General features: G+C 39.3%; 1 protein-coding gene across 13 annotated transcripts in view; it reads right to left on the bottom strand.

Moving 5' to 3' along the window:
- ATXN2 (ataxin 2) overlaps positions 1-22094 on the bottom strand; it is a 128367-nt gene that overhangs the window by 73791 nt on the left and 32482 nt on the right. For 12 of the 13 annotated variants that reach the window (XR_009697385.1, XR_009697384.1, XR_009697388.1 and 9 more), the window contains exons 3-5: positions 20652-20711; positions 20100-20171; positions 19363-19513 (exon numbers count right to left, since the gene is read on the bottom strand). The exons of the other annotated variant lie outside the window; for it this stretch is intronic. Coding sequence is in view for 7 of the 12 variants with exons in the window: in XM_061170028.1 (XP_061026011.1) it covers positions 19363-19513; positions 20100-20171; positions 20652-20711 (283 nt within the window). In the remaining 5 variants the exon portion in view is untranslated. The remainder of the gene's footprint in view (positions 1-19362; positions 19514-20099; positions 20172-20651; positions 20712-22094) is intronic. 13 annotated transcript variants of the gene reach the window in all.

Here is a 22094-nt window from a genome sequence, read left to right as displayed (position 1 = left end):
GGCGCAGTGGTTGGGAATCTGCCTGCCAATGCAGGGGACACGGGTTCAAGCCCTGGTCTGGGAAGATCCCACATGCCGCGGAGCAACTAGGCCGGTGAGCCACAACTACTGAGCCTGCGCGTCTGGAGCCCGTGCTCCACAACAAGAGAGGTTGCGATAGTGAGAGGCCCGCGTTCCGCGATGAAGAGTGGCCCCCGCTTGCCGCAACTAGAGAAAGCCCTCGCACAGAAACGAAGACCCAACACAGCCAAAAATAAATAAATAAATAAATAATTTTAAAAAAATAAAAAAATATTTTCTCATCATGTACCATGAGTTTTATATGGACCAATCTATACACAACAGAGCATCAGTTACAGTGGGTACCAACCTAGCAACTAAGAGGCCATTTTTAATTCAATTTTAGCATTGCTGAGTACTGATAATGTACGTGCTGGTCATTCAGTTTGGATGAGCTGGGGATTCATTTTTGACTGAGACACAATCCCCGTCTTTTCCTGCAGAAGCTCCCAGCTAAGGGAGAATAATTACAGAGGTGGAGTAAATCTTTTAGCATCTAACGTGTAAAGTGCTAAAATATAATTTAGGGGGAAGTAAAAGGTGTTCTAATACAGACTAGAGTAGAGTTAAAAATAATATTTTTCTGAATTGCACAAAAGTCCATAGGATTCCCCCAGGGAAATGGAATTTGAGGCCAGAGGAGAGATTACCCTTTTTATTTTATACTTTTACGTTCTATGTAAGTTTTTACACTATGAATATATACTAAACCATGTATTTTATTATACAGATAATATTAAAGAACACAGTATTAAAGAATAGGATAAACAAATAAGATGGGAATAATGAACACAGTAAGGGCCCAGGGTGTGCGGAACGGAACAACAAAAGCAAAGGGACAAGTGGAGGTGTTGTCCTCAGGCAAGAGAGAGAAAAAAAAGAGAAAACTGCAGGGAAATGGGGCACAGGGAGCCTCTAGATTAAGGATTCTTAACCTTTTTCTTTGATCTATGGACCCCTTCAGCATTTGCAGGAAGCCTATGGATTTAAATGCAAAAAATACACAGAAAATCAAAGGAGAGCTTCCCTGGTGGTGCAGTGGTGAAGAATCTGCCTGCCGATGCAGGGGACATGGGTTCGAGCCCTGGTCCGGGAAGATCCCACATGCCACGGAGCAACTAAGCCCGTGCACCACAACTACTGAGCCTGCGCTTTACAGCCCATGAGCCACAACTGCTGAGCCCCATGCACCACAATTACTGAAGCCCGAGCGCCCTAGAGCCCACATGCCGTAACCACTGAGCCCACGCGCTGCAACTACTGAAGCCCACACTCCTAGAGCCCACGCTCCACAATGAGAAGTCACTGTAATGAGAAGCCCGCTCACTGCAACTAGAGAAAGCATGTGTGCAGCAATGAAGACCCAACGCAGCCAAAAATAAATAATAAAAAAATTAAAAAAAAATAAAAATTTTAAAATTAAAAACAAAAAACCAAAAAAACCCAACCAAATCTAGGGACTTCCCTGGTGGTGCAGTGATTAAGATTCTGCGATCCCAATGCAGGGGGCCCAGGTTCGATCCCTGGTCAGGGAACTAGATCCCACATGCATGCTGCAACTAAAAGTTTGCATGCCACAACTAAGAAGCCCGCCTGCCGCAACTAAGACCCAGCGCAACCAAATTAATTAATTAATTAATTAAAAAAATCCAAATCTATACAAGTGATATGAAATTAACTGAATTCTATAGGCGTGGAAGTCACAGATACTGCTAACACTAGTGGTTTGTTGTCTGCATTAATAACGGAAAGAAACGCTCCATTTCAATCAAAGATTAATGAAAATAAAGATGTGATATTTTTTCCCACCCAAGTTCATCAATGCCCTGAATCTTATCCATGAACCATTTGGAAATCCATGGATCCAGGTTAAGAACACTGGCTATGTGTTCTAAAAAGCAGGAAGAAAGAGCATTCTGCTGTGGATAAAGGAAACGAGGTAAACAGAGTAAGGAACTGGAGGCGGTAGTCATTAATTAGGGTTGCAGAAACAGGTTAGAAAAGGGTCTGCTGAGCTGAATCTCCAGCCAAGAGCTAGAAACCCTACATTCCTAACTAACAAGCACCACAATGGTATTTTCCCCAGCCACACTCCTTTACTTAGCTGAAGGAGTAGACAGAGAGGAGTTTAAAAATGGAAGGCCAGGGAAGGGTCAGAGAGCCCTGTGAGAGGTAACAAGAAAAGGAGTAGAAGAGTAAAGGTCAAGGTGGCTATGGTCAGAGTAGATCTTGGAAGGCATTCTGGAAGAGAAGCAGTTACAAGTGATGACAAAGTCATGAAAGCAGGCTGCTAAAATAAGATGGAAATGAATGATATTGAAGTAACAGAGCTAAATTTCTGCAGGAATAGTGTTCTGTTCCAAATGATCAACTTGAAAATAAAATTTTGCAAAATCTATCATTTGCAAACTAACATCTGAAGATATAAGAAGGGTCTTAGCCACAAAACTATGGGAAACTTAAATACATTCCAAATGTATATACCCCTCTGTTCTAAATACCAAGAAGTTATAATTATATTACAAAATGAATCAGACAATAGCTCTTGCCTATTAAAAAATGCAGAAGTGGATAATGTTCATTTTGAACAACCACAACTATTTTCTAATCATAATTCTGGGCCTGTTAAGCAGAACTATTTAATATTTAAAATGTTGGAAGTGGTTTGTTTGATACACCATATGATGACAGTTACGTATCCACAAAATTCAAGTCTTTGAGGTTAGATCCACAAAAGTCAGTTTTTTCTTCAACTTTAAGCTTTAAAGGAGAAAATGAATCAGGAAGAACTAGTATAAAGTGTTGAAAAACAAAACATAGGTCATCCTGACTTCACACATGATAGGGTCAGGACAGAAAATTAGGATTCATCTCTGTAGCACATGTCCCCTACGAACAGGCAACAAAGCCTCCCCTGCTCATAATCTCTTCTTGTCCCAGCAGCTAGAATTCTTGACCAAACACCTGTCTTTAAAAGTCTCTTGGGGGAATTCCCTGGCAGTCCAGTGGTTAGGATGCTGCACTTCCACTGCCAAGGGCATTGGTTCAATCCCTGGTCGGGGAACTAAGATCCTGCAAGCCACAGGGCACAACCAAAAAAATTAAATTAAATTTTTAAAAAAAGGCTTTTGTGCAAATAAAATAAAAGCCAATAATGGCAAAACCATGACTTTCTAGTAGATGGAGATGTTACAATAAAGGAGAACACACTGGTGAGCAAATCCATACAACACCTAACAACATTCCACAGAACAGGACAGACCAACACGACAAAATTAAGAACAATAGGCCAACCACCTGCACCCCGCATTTTACTCAAAATTTCCAATAATTTTAAAAATAATTTCTTACCTTACTAGAAAAGAATGTCATTTTTCCAAACAGAGAACTACCTAATCATATCTTTGCCTCTAGGGTACTTGAACAAGGAAAATGAGTTTTGTGACCCATAAGTAGAAAGGAGTTTATTTCTACCCTGGTTAGCACTAAAATAAAATAAGCTAATCTCTAAGGTGTGGTATCTTTTACTCGTGTGATTTCAAACTGAACCGAAGTAAAGTTGATTTCATACTGTTCTTCACAAATGAATACATTGTGTCCTTTGACATAAATTCAAGTATGTATGCATTTCTAACATACACAGCAACTAAGGCAAATTAATTACTTTAAAAGACCTTCAAAACAGCCCGCATGCATGTTCTAATACTTCACTCCCTTACCTGTGCTTCTGACTTTTCTCACTTGTACCAGAATCATTTGGGCCTTGTTTTCAAAGTTAGCACCTGGGATTTTGTTTTCTGTATTTCAAAAGGGTATTAAAATGCCTACAAGAAGCAACCTTTTGTCAGAAAAATACACTCTGGATATGTCATGTTGTAGGAAAGCTGCTTTTAGTCTGGCTAGGAGTAACTGCTTTCTTGAGTTTCCTGGAAATGAGTGGTAATTACCAGTTGTCTATGGCAATGTCTATGTAAGAAAGAAAAAAAAAGAAACACCAAAAACTACTAGTTTTTCCCTGGCTTGGGTGTAGTGTGTGTAAAGACCTATAAAACTTTAAAAATATCAATTGAAACAATCAGTATACGTTGAGTACCTACTACATATCTGTAAGGCATTATGCTAGATACCACAGGGTATACACATCCCTAGGTTCTATAAACATGATGTCTGAACTCCAGAAAATTATAATGCATTGGGAGAGACAAAATACACTCACAAAAAGATATACACTGCTTTGTAAAGCTGAGTGTTCAGTACATGGGGTAAGACAACTGATTTTTCAACTGTGCTCCATGAAATCTGATTTCTTAAAGGTACCTGAGCAGACAGAGCAAAAGCTGAATAAATAAGGTTCTAGGATAATTCCCAATCCCCTCCCCCCCCACTGCCTTATAAGTGGGATTCAGCATGAGATTTCCTTGGGGGTGGGGGGAACAAACTATTCTGTGCTGAAAATAAAATGTAGTAAAGCTTAGAAGCCATTGTTATAGGCAATCAAAACAGACCACAGTGAGCTGGGAAGGTCAGGGAAGACTAAAGAGGAAAGGAGATTTGAGCTTGGTCTTGAAAAAGTATCTAAAATTCTAGTTAGGAAGGAAGATATTCAGAGTGGAGAATAAATCCAGCAGTAAGATAACCAAGCTCAAAAATGGAGAGAAGAATATCTAGCATGCAGAAAATGCCACCTTAGGTCAAGAAGTGGATTAATACTGGGGAATAATGAGAGATGAGGTTGAAAAAGAGAAGTTCCACTGGGGAGGGCCCTGAATGCCAAGGTATGGCATCCCAACTTTATTCTGTAAGCCACAGTGGTCACTGTAGATTTTTTAACAAGGGATGAGATGTCTGACAACAAAACAATATAGCCTAGAGCAATAGTTATTTTGACTGTGATCATCACAGAAAGTTTCTGAGTCCTGAAACTCAAAGTAAATTTACCATTCAAGGAAGAAATGACAGAGCCTGAGCAAGAGAACTGAGATGGAGACTACTGGAACAGCTGAAGTAGGCAAGAGAGCTCAAGGATGTCAGCTTCCAAAGTGCAAATACAGGAGAGGAAAAGCAGCAATAATGAGCTCTAAGAAACACAGTACGCCACGTGAAGAAGTTCTTTCCTGAGCAACAAGCAGCTCCAAGGAAAAGTACAGTGTATCATGTTAAGAGTCTCTTATTTTCAGTCCAAACATCACTCCTTGTGTTAAAAATAAATTAATTAAAAATTTAAAGAGAGACTCTATGGTTTTCTAGTTAGAATCAAACCAAACCACCCAAATCATTTTCTTTTGTTCTTTTCTGAGATCTGACCTAGGTACCCCTTTGACCAAAGTCTGGAAAGAATCAACTGATGTGGAAAAGCAAATACCTAAGTTCTGTTTTGTTAAAAATACAATTTGCAAATTAATTTGTGTTTCTGTTCCTCTGATGAAAACCAACGGAAAAGCCTAGAATATGACTAAACAACAGGACAGACATCTCGATCGGTGCACCATTCAGAAAGTGCAAAGGATACAGGGCTTCCACAGTAAACAACCATACAAATGCTTTTGATGTTACAATATACTTTATCACAAGTTTGAATAAAGTAACTGGACCCAGAAGCTCTATTTAGGCAGCGCCAATCTGCACCAGAATGCATCAATAATGAAGAAACCTGATATTCTTCCTATACAAAACGAATTACAAAATTATATAGTACTATGATAAAATGAGATAAAAAAAATATTCCTGAGAGAAAAATATATCCTACTTAAATATTAAAAAGCAGTAGTTCTGGGGACTTCCCTGGCGGTCCAGTGGTTAAGACTCTGCACTTCCACTGTAGGGGGCAAGGGTTCGATCCCTGGTCCGGGAACTAACATTCTGCATGCATGCATGTGGCACAGCATGGCCAAAAGTAAATAAATAAATAAATATGCAATAGTTCTTATTTCCCCTACTAATAAACTCTGTAAGATGTACAAATTGGATTCCCTAGTTAAAACTTCAGATAAAACATTTTTAAGATAAAATATTTCACCTTAGTTTTACTAGGCTCTTTATGTAACATAAAGGCACTGTAATTAGTAATTTAACATTTGAAAAGCAATTTTCTTAAAACCTTAAATTGGCTAAATCAAAAGTTGAGCTGAAATTGTTCAGAAATTTTATCACTTAAAATGCTGCTGGGGGGAGGAGTCAAGATGGTGGTGTGGGAAGACGTGGACTTAGCATCTCCCTACAACTAGGGCGCCTGCCGGCTGCTGGTGGGGAACTCTGACCCCCAAGGAGACAGGAGGAACCCCAGAGTGAACCAGTAGGACGTAGGGGGACCAAGGGGAAAGAAGTGGAGGCCAAACAAGATCAGTGCCCCTGAGGCCAGGGAGATCAGGAGAGGCAGGTAGGAGGGGCTCTCCAGGAAGAGTGGGAAGGGAGCAGAGGGCGATCACCTGGCCCACTCGGGCAGCGGAGCCTGCTGAGCTCTCAAGCCGGTTCCCCTCCTCCAAAGCCCCATCCAGGCCACGTGGGTCCTGGGGGCACAGGAGGGAGGCCGGGGAGATCAGGAGTGGAAGGCGGGAGGGGCCATCCAGGGGGAGCAGGAGAAGGGCGGAGGGCGATTGCCCCGCCCACTGGGGGCAGGGGAACCTGCTGAGCTCCCAGGCCAGTCCCCTGCCCTCCAAGGCCCTCCCTTCCACCCCCATGCAGCCACACTGGTCCTGGGGGCATAGGAGGGAGGCCCAAGAGATCAGGAGAGGCAGGCGGGAGGGGCCCTCCCAGACATCAGACCAGAGGAGCAGGTGAGAGGAGAGGAGGGCGTTTGCCCTGCCCACTCGAGCCCAGGAAGGCTGCTGGGCTCCCAGGTGAGGTCCCCTGCCCTGACACCAGGGGTGGGGGGCACGCCTGGGCCCCTTCTGTTCCTTGAGCCTAAGCCCCACCCCCCACAGGGCCTTTTCCAGCCCTGTGGGTCCTGAGCATTGGCCCCGCCCACCACCCAAACCTCGCCCTTGTTTAGGCCCTGCTCTCCATGGCCAAGGCCTTCCCCCCAACCCTTTTTTTTTTTTTTCCTTTTCCCTCATTCTCTTTTTTACTACTGCGGTACTGATGAACCTTCTGGTTGCTGATTCATCTATACTATTATTTTTACATTCTTTCTAACATATCTGTTAGTTTCCTAGTCTAATTTTATTTTTTACTTTGTTACTGTTCTCTTTTTAATTCTTTTTTTTTTTTTTTTTTTTGTTGCCCCACACGGCTTGCGGGATCTTGATTCACGAGCCCGGGGTCAGGCAGAAGCTCCTGCGGTGGGAGCTCCGAGTCCGAACCACTGGACTAACAGAGAACCTCAGACCCCAGGGAATATTCATCAGAGTGAGGTCTCACAGAGTTCCTCATCTCAGCACCAAGACCCAGCTCTACCCAATAACCTACCCAGCTCTACCCAGTAGTGGTGGAAGCCTCAGGCCAAACAACCAGTAAAACAGGAACACAATCCCACTCATTAAAAAAAAAAAAAAAAAAAAAAAAGAGTCAGCAAAAAAATACGTCACAGATGAAGAAGCAAGGTAAAAACCTACAAGACCAAATAAACAAAGAGGAAATAGGCAATCTACCTGAAAAAAGTTCAGAGTAATGATAGTAAAGATGATCCAGAATCTCAAAAATACAACGGAAGCCCAGATTGAAAAAATACAAGAAATGTTTAACAAAGATCTAGAAGAACAAACAAACAGAGATGAACAACACAATAACTGAAATGAAAAATACACTAGAAGGAATCAATAACAGAATAACAGAGGCAGAAGAACAAATAAGTGAGCTGGAAGACAAAATGACAGAAATAACTGCCAAGGAGCAGAATAAGGAAAAAAGAATGAAAAGAATTGAAGACAATCTCTGAGACCTCTGGGACAACACTAAACAGACCAACATTCGAATTATAGGCATCCCAGAAGAAGAAGAGAACAATAAAGGGTCTGAGAAAATATTTGAAGAGATTATAGTGGAAAACTTCCCTAACATGGGAAAGGAAATAGTCACCCAAGTCCAGGAAGCACAGAGAGTCCCATACAGGATAAACCCTAGGAAAAAACACACCAGGACACATATTAATCAAGCAAAAATTAAATTCAAAGAAAAAATATTAAAAGCAAGGGAAAACAAAAAATAACGTACAAAGGAATCCCCATAAGGTTATCAGCTGATTTTTCAGTGGATACTCTGCAGGCCAGAAGGGAGTGGCAAGATATACTTAAAGTGATGAAAGAGAAAAACCTACAACCAAGATTACTCTACCCAGCAAGGACCTCATTCAGATTCGATGGAGAAGTCAAAAGCTTTTCAGACAAACAAAAGCTAAGAGAATTCAGCACCACCAAACCAGCTTTACAACAAATGCTAAAGAAACTTCTCTAAGCAGGAAATGCCAAAAGAAGGAAAAGACCCATAAAAAACAAACCCAAAACAATTGAGAAAATGGTAATAGGAACATACATATCGAAAATAACATTGAATGTAAATGGATTAAATGGCCCAACCAAAAGACACAGACTGGCTGAATGGATACAAAAGCAAGACCCACATATATGCTGTCTACAAGAGACCCACTTCAGACCTAGGGACACATACAGACTGAAAGTGAAGGGATGGAAAAAGATATTCCATGCAAATGGAAATCAAAAGAAAGCTGGAGTAGCAACACTCCTATCAGATAAAATAGACTTTAAAATAAAGACTGTTACAAGAGATAAGGAGGGACACTACATAATGATCAAGTGATCAATCCAAGAAGAAGATATAACAATTACAAATGTTTATGCACCCAACATAGGAACACCTCAATACATAAGGCAAATGCTAACAACCATGGAAGAAGAAATCGACAGTAATACAATAATAGTAGGGGACTTTAACACCCCGCTTACACCAGTGGACAGATCATCCAAACAGAAAATAAATAAGGAAACACAAGCTTTAAATGACACAACAGGGCTTCCCTGGTGGCGCAGTGGTTGAGAATCCGCCTGCCAATGCAGGGGACACGGGTTCGAACCCTAGTCTGGGAAGATCCCACAGGCCGCGGAGCGGCTGGGCCCGTGAGCCATAATTACTGAGCCTGCGCGTCTGGAGCCTGTGCTCCGCAACAAGAGAGGCCGCGATAGTGAGAGGCCCGCGCACCGCGATGAAGAGTGGCCTCCGCTTGCCACAACTAGAGAAAGCCCTCGCACAGAAACGAAGACCCAACACAGCCAAAAATAAAGAAAGAAATAAAGAAGCTTTCATTTAAAAAAAAAAAAAAAAATCAACCAAATACCAGGGAAAAAAATTTAAACCCACAAACCAGATTCCTCTGAAAGATCTGAATGAAGATCAGTAGTCAAGACTCCACAGGATCAAATGCACAACCAATTCTACAGCAAAGCCAGATTAATGTAACAGAGAAGAACAAGAGAAAAATCGAAGTCCACTTCATGAGGCCTGCTGTATTTAAAAAACAAGGTGATAAGATGCCACAGAACATTAGATTTCTAATTCCTACATTATCTCCAAAATAGGTCAGACAAAATTCTAACAAAGACCTCAATAGAAAGATACACTTTGCAGAGTGGTATCCAGAGGTGAACATTCTGTTTTCAGCTTCTCCATTAGGCTTCTGGTTCAGTACCCCATTTTGAGGGGGGAGGAGGAGCCTTTAGCCTATGCCATCCAAAAGAATGAAATGGTCTGATTTTGTTTGAGGGTTTTTTTTAATAAACGGTACTGTTTTCATCTCAAAAGTTAAGGGAAGACAGAGAAAGGAAAGGGGAAAGAAAGTGATTTTATAGAAGATTTAGGGCAAAAAAATCCAAGGTAAATTCAGAAATATTCAGGAATCAGAAAACAGAATGTGGGAACTGTCTTCCAATACTATTAGCCAATACAGTAGTCTTTTTACAACTAACTCTTAAACTCACAGCAAAAGTGTTTGGCAATAGGTTAAGAAAAAGTTAGTAGACAAAACTAATTCCAATTCTTAAACAGCTATACAAACACCATTCTGTTTCCTCGGCAGATATATAAAACATTTTACAGATTCAGACTATTCTTTTTTTTTTTTTTTTTTTTTTCAGACTGTTCTTTTGTAGTGTAAGTTAGAAGACCAACTGTTCAAGTGCACATTCTCACTTAAAACTATTTGCCAGGTCTGATCTGGGTAAAAAAGCAATCAATTTCTATTTACAGTCAGATGGAATAGAAATTAAGGTGGAGACAATTTATCCACACTCCTTTATTGCCCTGCTTTATTACTAGTTTTTTAATATATTTGGTGTTCATAAGACTCCACTGAGACTGTGCAGAGCAAGAGAAAAAATAATACTAAAACCAGACAGTAGGGCTTCCCTGGTAGTGCAGTGGTTGAGAATCTGCCTGCCAATGCAGGGGACACAGGTTCGAGCCCTGGTCTGGGAAGATCCCACATGCCACGGAGCAACTAGGCCCGTGAGCCACAACTACTGAGCCTGTGCATCTGGAGCCTGTGCTCTGCAACAAGAGAGGCCGCGATAGTGAGAGGCCCGCGCACCGCGATGAAGAGTGGCCCCCACTTGCCGCAACTAGAGAAAGCCCTCGCACAGAAACGAAGACCCAACACAGCCATAAATAAATAAATAAATAAATAAATAAAAATTTTTTTAAAAATTAAAAAAAAAAATCAGACAGTAACTGGGTATACTTGCATTAGACAATACTACCAAGTAAACTGTCTTCCTGAAAATGTCCTGGACTTGTCTGAATTACCTACTAGGGAGTTCAGGAATGCTACCTTTTTTATTGGCACAAAAATAGACATATAGATCAATGGAACAGTATAGAGAGCCCAGAAATAAACCCACACATCTACCGTCAATTAATCTTCAACAAAGGAGGCAAGAATATACAATGGAGAAAAGACAGTCTCCTCAGCAAGTGGTGCTGGGAAAGCTGGACAGCTGCATGTAAATCAGTGAAGTTAGAACACTCCCTCACACCATACACAAAAATAAACTCAAAATGGCTCATAGACTTAAATACAAGACATGACACCATAAAACTCCTAGAAGAGAACACAGGACAAACATTCTCTGATATAAATTGTAGCAATGCTTTCTTAGGTCAGTCTCCCAAGGCAATAAATAAAAGCAAAAATAAACAAATGGAACCTCATCAAACCTATAAGCTTCTGCACAGCAAAGGAAACCATAAACAAAATGAAAAGACAACCCACAGAATTGGAGAAAATATTTGCAAATGATGAGACGGACAAAGGCTTAATTTCCAAAATATACAAACAGCTCATATAACTCAATATCAAAAAAACAAACAACCCAATCAAAAAATGGGCAGAAGACCTAAACAGACATTTCCCCAAAGAAGACATACAGATGGCCAACAGCATATGAAAAGATGCTGAACATCACTAATTATTAGAGAAATGCAAATCAAAACTACTACTTCACACTGGTCAAAATGGCCATCATCAAAAAGTCTGCAAATAATAAATGCTGGAGAGGGTATGGAGAAAAGGTAACCCTCCTATACTGTTGATGGGAATGTAAGCTGGTGCAGCCAGTATGGAGAACAGTATGGAGGTTCCTTGAAAAACTAAAAATAGAAGAGTTATAAACATGAAGAATATAGCAGATAATTTCTGTATGCTCTAAAAACATAGAGATAAAATTTTAATAAATGAAAGCATATATTTTAATTAGCATGCAATACTTCCCTATTACGTACCTCAAACTACTCTGTTTAGGTTTCCATCACCTGTTCCACCATACCTGTTTAATTTTTTTAATCTCAATAAACTCTGTGCCACCTCCATACTGGCCTCAGTAAATGCTGATGGATCTCCACTTACTATTTGGCCCCGGCATGGACATACATCCTTCTCTAACTAGCCCACAGCAAGGTTGAGGCAGTAAACTTTCTAATGGTACAGTTTTAACACAAGACTATTAGAACATGGACTTACTTAGAAAAGCTACTCCCAAAGCCCACAGGCCCAAGACAACCCCCTGACAGGGCTTTCCTGCTCAGCTTCCTGGACAGCCCCCAGCCACAGACCACCTGCCTATCTATCACCCCACCTGCCTGCCTACCACAGGGCCTATCCTACCTCCTGCCCAAAGGGCAGGCTGTCGATCCCAATCACTTCTCCAGCTTTAGAGCTGCCTGCCTGTCCAACGTTAGCACCTCCTGACCATCTATAGAACCTACTGCACTCCTTGCTCCAAGAATGTGCCTACTCAGCTGCAAGGCTGTGGCCAGCCCCGCCATACTAGAGCACCACCCAGGAATGAATCTGGAACACAGAATCTAAGGATTCTCAGGCCATATCCTGCTCTGGGATCTGCCTCTTCCTTAGATGACTGACATGGCATTCCTAATGTCATGCCCTTCAGAAAAGATCCCTCTTTGTTACTCATAGGACCCCACCCTATCAGACATACAGGATGACCACATGAAAACAAAACAGTGCAACACCAGAATAAAATAATCTGTACAGTTTTATTTCTCACTGCTCTCTAATCACACATTCACAACTCGACTTCCTCCAACTACTACAACATACACAATTTTTCATGTCTCTGAACTCCATTTGGGATTCAATGCCACCAATTTCAACTTTCCATTTTTCCTGAATTCTTTCACATGCTTTGGTATCTCCAACTCTGAAAATGTCTAGAGCAGAGCTTCTTAACATGGAGTACATGAACTCCCTAGGAAACAGTGAACACCACGGAATTAAATGTAGAAGTCTCTGTGTATGCATTTTGTGTAGGGTGAGGGTATACAGCATCCTTAAGTTCTCAAAAGGGACCCAAAATATATTAGGTCTTGAATTTCTCTGTACTGTCTATAGCAATTAGCATAGCAATGAATACATTACAGAGCTCAGTAAGCATTTGCTGCCTGGCTGTAGACATAAGACCACTTATGGCTTTCTTGTTCTTTGCATGAAACTGCTTCTTTAAAAGTATATGAAGGCCCTAATTTCATTCATTCAAAAGACATTTACTGGGACTTCCCTGGTGGCGCAGTGGATAAGAATCCACCTGCCAATGCAGGGGACACGGGTTCGATCCCTGGTCCAGGAAGATCCCACATGCTGCGGAGCAACTAAGCCCGTGCACCATAACTACAGAAGCCCATGTGCCACGACTACTGAAGCCTGCGCGCCTAGAGCCCGTGCTCCACAACAAGAGAAGCCATCGCAATGAGAAGCCCGTACACAGCCAACAAAGAGTAGCCCCCTCTCGCCACAATCAGAGAAAGCCTGCACGCAGCAACGAAGACCCAATGCAGCCCAAAAAAAAAAAGACATTTATATTGAGAGCATATTGTGTGACAAAACACCATACTAGGCTCCAAGGATGAAAAAAATACAGTATCCGTACACAAAGAACTCATAATGGGGGAGACAGAAACATCTAATTATAATACAACATGGTATAAGGGCAATGATGGAGAGGAGGCGTCTATGTGATAGTTGATATTATGAGAGTATATAAGCGACTGACATGTGGGTAAGAGCACTGGGCAAAGAAAGAAAGGGAGTTCCCTGGTGGTCTAGTAGTTAGGATTCGGCACTTTCACTGCCATGGCCCGGGTTTAATCCCTAGTCAGGGAACTAAGATCCTGCAAGCCGCGAGGCGTGGCAAAAATAAAAAAATAAAATTAAAAAAAAAAAAAAAAGAAAGAAAATAAATAAATAAAGTTGTTAAAGAGACTAAACCTTAAAAGCTCATGTCAGGGAATTCCCTGGTGGTGCACTGGTTAGGACTGTGCTCTTCCACTGCAGGGGGCACAGGTTTGATCCCTGGTCGGGGAACTAAGATCCCGCATGTCGTGCAGCATGGCCAAAACAAACAAACAAACAAACAAAAAAGGGGTGGGAAAAAGTGAGACAGAGACACTCAAGCAAATAATTACAATTAAAAAAATTATTAAAAAAAAAAAGTTCGGGTTTCCCTGGTGGCACAGTGGTTGAGAATCTGCCTGCCAATGCAGGGGACACGGGTTCGAGCCCTGGTCTAGGAAGATCCCACATGCCGTGGAGCAACTGGGCCCGTGAGCCACAATTACTGAGCCTGTGCGTCTGGAGCCTGTGCTCCGCAAGAAGAGAGGCCGCGATAGTGAGAGGCCCGCGCACCGCGATGAAGACTGGCCCCCGCTTGCCACAACTGGAGAAAGCCCTCGCACAGAAATGAAGACCCAACACAGCCATAAATAAATAAAAATTTAAAAAAAAAAAAAATTTTAAAAAAAGTAAAAAAAAAAGTTCATGTCATAAGAAAAGAAAGAAAAAAAGAAACACTAGGGGAACACAAACACATTGAAGGGCAGTGTGACAGAAATGAAGCCCAAGAATAAAGCAGGAAAGAACTGATTAATAAGACCCATGAAAAACAGAGGAGCAGCTTCTGAAGGAGGGTGAAATCAACAGTGTCAAATGCAGCAGTAAAGACTGAAACAGTCCAAAAGATCTAGCAACTAGAGGTTACTGGTAGCCTCAGAAGTTTCCAAGTTGTGAGCATAAAAGGCAGACTACTCCTCATGGGAGGAGTCAGTAGAAAATGCTAGTTAAGAAGTTTGGATAAGAAAGGAATACAGAACAGTAATTAGAAGAATTCAAGATAAAAAAGGATCCTTTTTAGGATGAGAAGGACTTGAACCGGTTGTCAGGCTAAAGGGAAAGAGTAAGTGGAAAGGAAGAGGTTGAAGAGTCTGGACACAGAGAGGTGACATAAAAGAGCAAGAACCCAGGAATGGTAAAATGGACAGAGTCAAGGGCATGACTGGAGAAGCTGGGATTAAACAGGAAGTGAGATATCTCCTCTACTAAAGCCAAAGGAAAGAGAACAATGATGGCAAGGGGGAAGATAAATCTGTAGATGGGGGAGGGGACAGACAGTTGATGATAGAGAGCATTCCCAATAACCAATTTTCTCATGTATGGTTTTTCACTTACTGTGACAAAGGAGCTGGCAAGCAAAAGTGATTCTGAAGACTAAATCTAACTTGAAATAAGGAATTAGATGAAATTACACCGTACTAGATGAATCTAGAGTCAAAGGATGAGTGTTGAGACAAAATATGTTCTGTGTTATTTCACTAAAGCTGGTACAATATGTATTTTTGAACAACCATAACAGCTGAAATGCAGTAGGGAAAATAATCTAGGTCTAGACTTGACAAACTTTTCCTATAAAGGGCCAGATGGTAAACATTTTTTGACTCTGAAAGCCATATAGTCTCTATTACAACTATTCAACTCTATCGCTGTAGCATTAAAGCAGCCACAGACAATGCATAAATGAATGGGCATAACTGTGTTTCAACAAAACTTTATTTATTGATGAGTCGATTTGGTCCACTGGCTTTAAGTCTGCTGATCTCTGTTCTACAGGCTGAGAATAGTACAAAGGAAATGAAGCAGTAGAAAGAAGCATGAGAGAGAATGGAATAAGGAAGTACAAAAGAAGAGAAGCCACAGAACTAAAATACAGTTGAGTTGGGGTATTAAATCAAAGAGCAAAATATGAAAAAAGGAGCAATAGGAAGAGCAGAAAGAGAATAAAGGAAAAAAGGAGATGAGAAAGGGAAGTTGGAAGGAGACAGAAAACCAAGTAAAAATCGAGTAGCGACAATATGCCAATTCCAAGGTAGACAGACACAAAGGCAGTTGAATGCCCTAAAAAATAGATGGCAAAATGAAAAGGGGAAAATGAGAGCATCCCAGATCTGTCTGCACTGGAATTCAAATAAAAGATAAAACACACACTAATTTTCCAGTGATAATCTGATGGTCTCTTCTAATTACACATGTGCAACATGAACCCACGGCTTGCAAGATGTAAAGCTACTTTTCACTGTGCCCATAAATCAAACTGGTATGTGTACAACATTCAAGAGGTCAGATGAAACTTATTCACCATATTCTAAGATATCAATTATTTCTACGCCTATTATTCATTTGCATGTGTATATGAATGACTTTTAAACCTTATTAAAATCAATGAAGTTAGCATTAAAAACTTAAAAGCCACATTGACCTTACTAACTCTAAGAAGTTTTCCCCAAAAGAAAGCCAAACATTTAAAAAGGAAAAGGGGGCTTCCCTGGTGGCGCAGTGGTTGAGAACCTGCCTGCCAATGCAGGGGACACGGGTTCGAGCCCTGGTCTGGGAGGATCCCACATGCCGCGGAGCAACTAGGCCCGTGAGCCACAATTACTGAGCCTGTGCTCCGCAACAAGAGAGGCCGCGATAGTGAGAGGCCCGCGCACCGCGATGAAGAGTGGCCCTCCTTGCCGCAACTACAGAAAGCCCTCGCACAGAAATGAAGACCCAACACAGCCAAAAATTAAAAAAAATTTTTTAAAAAGACTTTAAAAAAAAAAAAAAGGAAAAGAATTTTTGAACAATATAATAATCTGCATATTTATACTGCATGAGAATTTTGTTTTTTACTTTTGGCTTTATTTGTGGGGAAATCCTTTAAGGTAAATCCAAATTAATTCTGAACCAGCTCAGCTAAACAATAAATTAGACCACATAATTTATGTCACTATAGGACAACGTTTAAGAACATGACTTGGAGTTAGAGAGCATCTGGGTTTGTGTCCTCACTTTATCAAGTTAATTAATCATGTCTCAGTTCCCTCACCTACAACATGTGGATAATAATCACACCCATTTCAGAAAGAAGTTGTGATGATTAAATGAAAAAATGCACATAAAATGCTTAGCACAGAGTCCAACACATAGAATAGAACTTGATTTTAGTTACGTATGATCAACTTAAGATTTTGACAGTACTATTACAGAATAGAATTATAAGATAAAAGCTCAGAAAGGAAACAAATTTCCCTCTTCTTTTAGGAAGCTACGATGTAATATTAGTTTTTTTGTTCTTATCACTCATTCACTTCCATTAATCCTTAAAAAAAAAAAACCTCAATCCATCTACCCATTTAAAACGTAGCAAAGTGGTATCAAACTGATACCAGTGGGGACTATTCAAGATAATCTACAATTCTGAGACAGAAAGGGCACTGTGAGGTAAGGAAAGAAAGTACAAATCCTCATGACCTCCAGAACAGAGCCATTCTTAGGATCTTATCGTATGCAACTCATGGCTCACATGCCTGACTACACCTCAGAATCAAATACTCAGTGCCTCACCCAGGCTAATTACAATGAAATCAGAATCTCCAAAAGTCAGAACTAGGCAATTTTTAAAACCCATGGAGACTAAAATGTGAAACCAGCACTAAGAATCACTAGTTAAATCCTACCTTCCTTTACTCAAGGAGACTAGAAATCTGAGTATGTGTTTAACACAAAATAATATAAATCTAAAAGCAGTACTAAGTGCCTTAATTTTCACAATAAATCATGCCAATTAATTACTCTAAAAAATTTTTCTCTATAGTATCTCCAAAATAATACTTTTATAGAGGCAACTTCTGCCAGGATAGTGTTAAGAATCAGGATTAAGAGAACTGAAATCCTAAACACATGACTTAATACTATTTTCAGGATACTATGCACTGGACAGAATTGTATAATTCACTAAACCACTACAGTCTTTAAATAAAATACCAGAAATTACTCCACTACTAGATGTCCTCATCAAAAAAACTGTTTATGTACATAGTAAAATACATTCATCCCCTTATGAGTGTACTGAACGCTGTCAAAGCTGTTACTCTGATTTGTATTTTCTTGGCTTTCTACAATAAACACAAATTACCTGAGAAATAAAGGCATAATAAAATAATAAACAAAATAAAGTAAAAATTTAAAGACATAAATGTTTAAGAGGATCAATGAATGGGATGGATACTATACATGTCTTCAAGTAATATTTACCTTTCCAAACTTGGGAAATGCCAATTCCCTTTAAGAACAAAAACCAAAGCATACTGTGAATGGCTTTTAGCTAAATGGCCTGGTACCCAATAGACCAGGGAACATCTGTTGCTGTTGTTGCCAATACTTTTTCCAGAGTGCTAAGTGATAAATTCAACTAAAATTTTATTTTTCCTTTTGACTTATGATCCAAGTCACTTTTTAAATTTAAAACAGTGAAATACTTCAATAGTGTAAGTATAAATATAAATAATTTTGTGCTCCTGGACATAAACATAATCAACTCCAAAGGCAGTCACTAAAAAAAGACTTGTTTCCTTGTACGGGCCACTGAAGGACTCTTAGACAAAGAGTTGTGAATCAAAGACACAGACATTTAGGAAAATACAAGATCAGGACACAGTGCTTTCATCAGCAACGCAAAAGCAGTTTCAGAGTACCTAGCCTGGCTAGCTTCTGAAAAAGCAATCTAACTAAAGGTGAAAACCTTATTAAGAGGTCCAAGAGAAAGGCTTTAACTTTCTGGAGGCTTGTAATTTCTAAATAACAGCATAGAAGAATCAGTGCAACAATGAAAACAACTGTTGGTATAGACTGAATAACGAAAATCAAAAACTGCTGTTATAATTTGCAATAGAAATGACTACAGAATTTGAACCCCACCCCAAAAAAAATCATTTGAGAATTTTAGAACCAATTTCAAAATTGCTCAGGAGAGCCTTTCAATGTGTTATTGAACACTCAATACTGCGGAGTATGCTCTCCAAATGAGTAACAGCAATGCCCATATTTTCCTCCTCAATAGACACCTGAAACAGACTAAATTTTAACATAACTACATCACTGCTTTTATACTCTTAAAACATAGTCCCATACTCTGAATGTTTCTTCCAGTATACGTGTTCTACTTCCTTACGTCTTTCAACTTCATTAGACAATCATTTTCTATCCATAGCTCTCTGCCCTTCTCCCTTAGCCCTGTGCTTTGATTTCTTTACAAATTAAAAAACTATTTATAGAACAACAAGCATAGTAAAACTATAAGTATTATTTATAAACATTATAAAACTAAAAACGTATAAACTAAAACACTGTAAGTCAAATGGGACAAGAAATTTTTAGTTGAGTATAATCAGTAGCATTCTTGATCATAAAACTTTAGAAAATTCTTTACAAACTGTTTTTTAATAGAATACAAACTCTCATTATTTATCCTACCAAAAGTACCAAGGAATCTTCCCCCGAGGTTTTAAATATTTTCCAGCAAAAGTGCATTAATATTTCCATTTGTCTTAATCAAAAAAGCCCTTATTTCTTAAAAAAAAAAAAAGAAAGAAAGAAAAAGAAAAAAGAAAAGTCTGTATGATCAGTGCAGAGAGTCTTTGCCTGAATATATCTAATAAACCATAAAGCATATTTAGGAAATCAAAACTCACCTCTTCTTGCATAACTGGAGTCCATATCTTTAAACTGTACCACAACAAAATCTGAACACTTGAACAAAATACTCTCCATTATTTCTTCACGTTTTGGCCCCGAACTGGATTCTGTACTTTTCTCATGCGCAGCATCAAGTACCAAATCACACTAGAAAGAATAACATAAGTAAATATTCAAAATATTTATAAAATAAAATCTGACATGAATTCTTTAGCACATCAAGGTACTATTTCTTATATGCCTTTGGTAAAAAATTATCTCAAGAGATCCTTATAATCATACCTTTTTCTCAGAAATATGATCTACTATCTATTCCAATATTCAAAAATCCTCTCATCTAAAAGTTGGTCTTTACTACCATGGTCTGTCTTAAGCACAATAGTGGTAAAGAGGAAAACAATGAAACGCCAGATCACTCTTCCAGTCCATAATACTTGCAAAGACAAAAATATTTTAATAAGCAAAAAGAGCAAGAAGTCTTTTTGAATACACAAACCCGTCTATAAAGTAATCAGTACTTGAAACTGAAGAGCGAAATCATTCAAAGTGGTTTTAAAAAGCATATTAAAGGTAAAGTACTAAGCATGAAAATGTGACAAACATACCTGCCTCACAACTATAAACTGCTAAATCAGAAACTAATAAACACTACAAGGAAGTCACACAAACATATACAGTAGTTGATGATTCAAGGGGTTTTACATTTAAAACAAAGAAAAAAAGTAAAAATTACCTTAGGACTGTATGTTTTAAAAACTCCTTCATATATACCTCCGTTTTTCACTTGTACTTCACATTTGGATCCCTAAAAACATACAATTAATTTATCAAAGAAACACTGTGCTATGCAGTCATGGGGGATAACTGCTTTCATTTTGCTTTTTAATAGCTTCATTCAACATATTAGGTAACCACTGACAGAATAAAAAAATTTTAAAACATTAATACACCAAATTCTCAAAATTCTTCAGGAGGCCTTGCTCAGAGTCTGCAGTATAAGTTTAAGTAGTGAAATTTAGTATTTTTGACTCCAGTTTTATTAAGTGACAAAATAATGCACTAAAGACAATCAACTAGTAACATTATTTCGTACACAGCAGGGTTAACAAGAACGCTTTTATAGTGAGTTGCAATGGCTTGAATAGAGTTCTCATCTGTTTTCTAAATCATCCTGATTAAACATAACCTAAGAAATGTTACTTTGAGAATCATTCACATTTTAACTTCATGAAATTATTTTATTCCACTCACAAGGCAGTTTCTCCCCAATACTCTGATAACTTACAACAACTGATGTAAGTATATGAACCATCCTCATATTTGCATAGATTCCATCAAAAGAAATCTGGAATATTAAGAAAAAACATTATTGGAACTCATTATTTATCTTTGTATATATATTAAAGTTAACACTTCTTTTGTTACAAAATATTTAGTTAGGTTTATAATACCTTACACTCATTAAAGGGAGATTTGGTTTACTACAATCTTTTGCCTCCTTATGGAGTGTAAGTTTTCAAAAGTGAAATCAGTCATAACAACTAACAATGTTTTGACTATACACGATACAAAAAAGCAAAAGTGAACTTCCATATATAAGGAAAGACAAAACCACAGGAACAGAAGACAGGTCAATGACTGAAGAGTAGAATTCACTACAAACTGGCATGAGGGATTTCTGGAGGTGATAAACTGTTCTATTACCTTGACTGTGATGGTGGTTACACAATTGTATACATCAAAACTCACAGAACTGTACACTAAATCGGGTTAAATATACCTTAAAAAATAAATGGGGTAGGGACTGCCCTGGTGGCTCAGTGGTTGGGAGTCCACCTGTCAATGCAGGGGATACGGGTTCCAGCCCTGGTCCGGGAGGATCCCACATATCACGGAACAACTAAGCCCATGCACCACAACTACTGAGCCTGAGCTCTGGAGACCACGAGACACAACTACTGAAGCCTGCACGGCTAGAGCCCGTGTTCCGTAACAAGAGAAGCCACTGAAATGAGAAGCCTGTGCACCGCAATGAAGACCTAATGCAGCCATAAATCAATCAATCAATCCTATGCTTAAAAAACAAAATAAAATAAATGGGGTGGAAGGGGAACCTCTGTAGAAGACCCTTGACTATCTTCTCTTAGCATATCTGAATCAATGATATTGCTCTAAGGTATAATAAACCACATCACTCCTTATTACACACTACATAAGCATGTGTCCTGATTCTAAAGAAGAAAATCTGTCCACAATAAAGGCGAAGTCTCAAAAAATAGTGACAGCTTCTCATTTGTATTTCTTGCATCTTGTGGAACTTGCACCTTCTGTCCTTTGTGCCCAGTTTAATTTCACTGATAAAGTTCCAAAATTTAAAACCAGAAGGCCCTTTTCCAGGGAGAAAAATGAAAGAAATAGAAGATAGCACATTATTTCAAAAACAAAACCCCAAAGTTTTGAAAACTCCAGTCCTAGTGTTCCATTTATCTCATTAATCATTTATATTTGCCTTTAGTCATTTATAAAAGAACAAATGAGTTGTTATTATTAAGCATGAAAAATAAAAATATAATTTACAGATAATTCTGCATTTTACACATGGAGTCACCATTAAAAAACAACAGACAGGACTTCCCTGGTGGCAGGTGGAAGTCCTAAGAATCCGCCTGCCAATGCAGGGGACACGGGTTCGAGCCCTGGTCCGGGAAGATCCCACATGCCACAGAGC

Source organism: Eubalaena glacialis, chromosome 15 (genome assembly GCF_028564815.1).
Source record: "Eubalaena glacialis isolate mEubGla1 chromosome 15, mEubGla1.1.hap2.+ XY, whole genome shotgun sequence".
Taxonomy (NCBI): Eukaryota; Metazoa; Chordata; class Mammalia; order Artiodactyla; family Balaenidae; genus Eubalaena; species Eubalaena glacialis.
The sequence above is the reverse complement of the archived record's forward strand: the minus strand, read 5'-3'. Positions and strand labels throughout refer to the sequence as shown.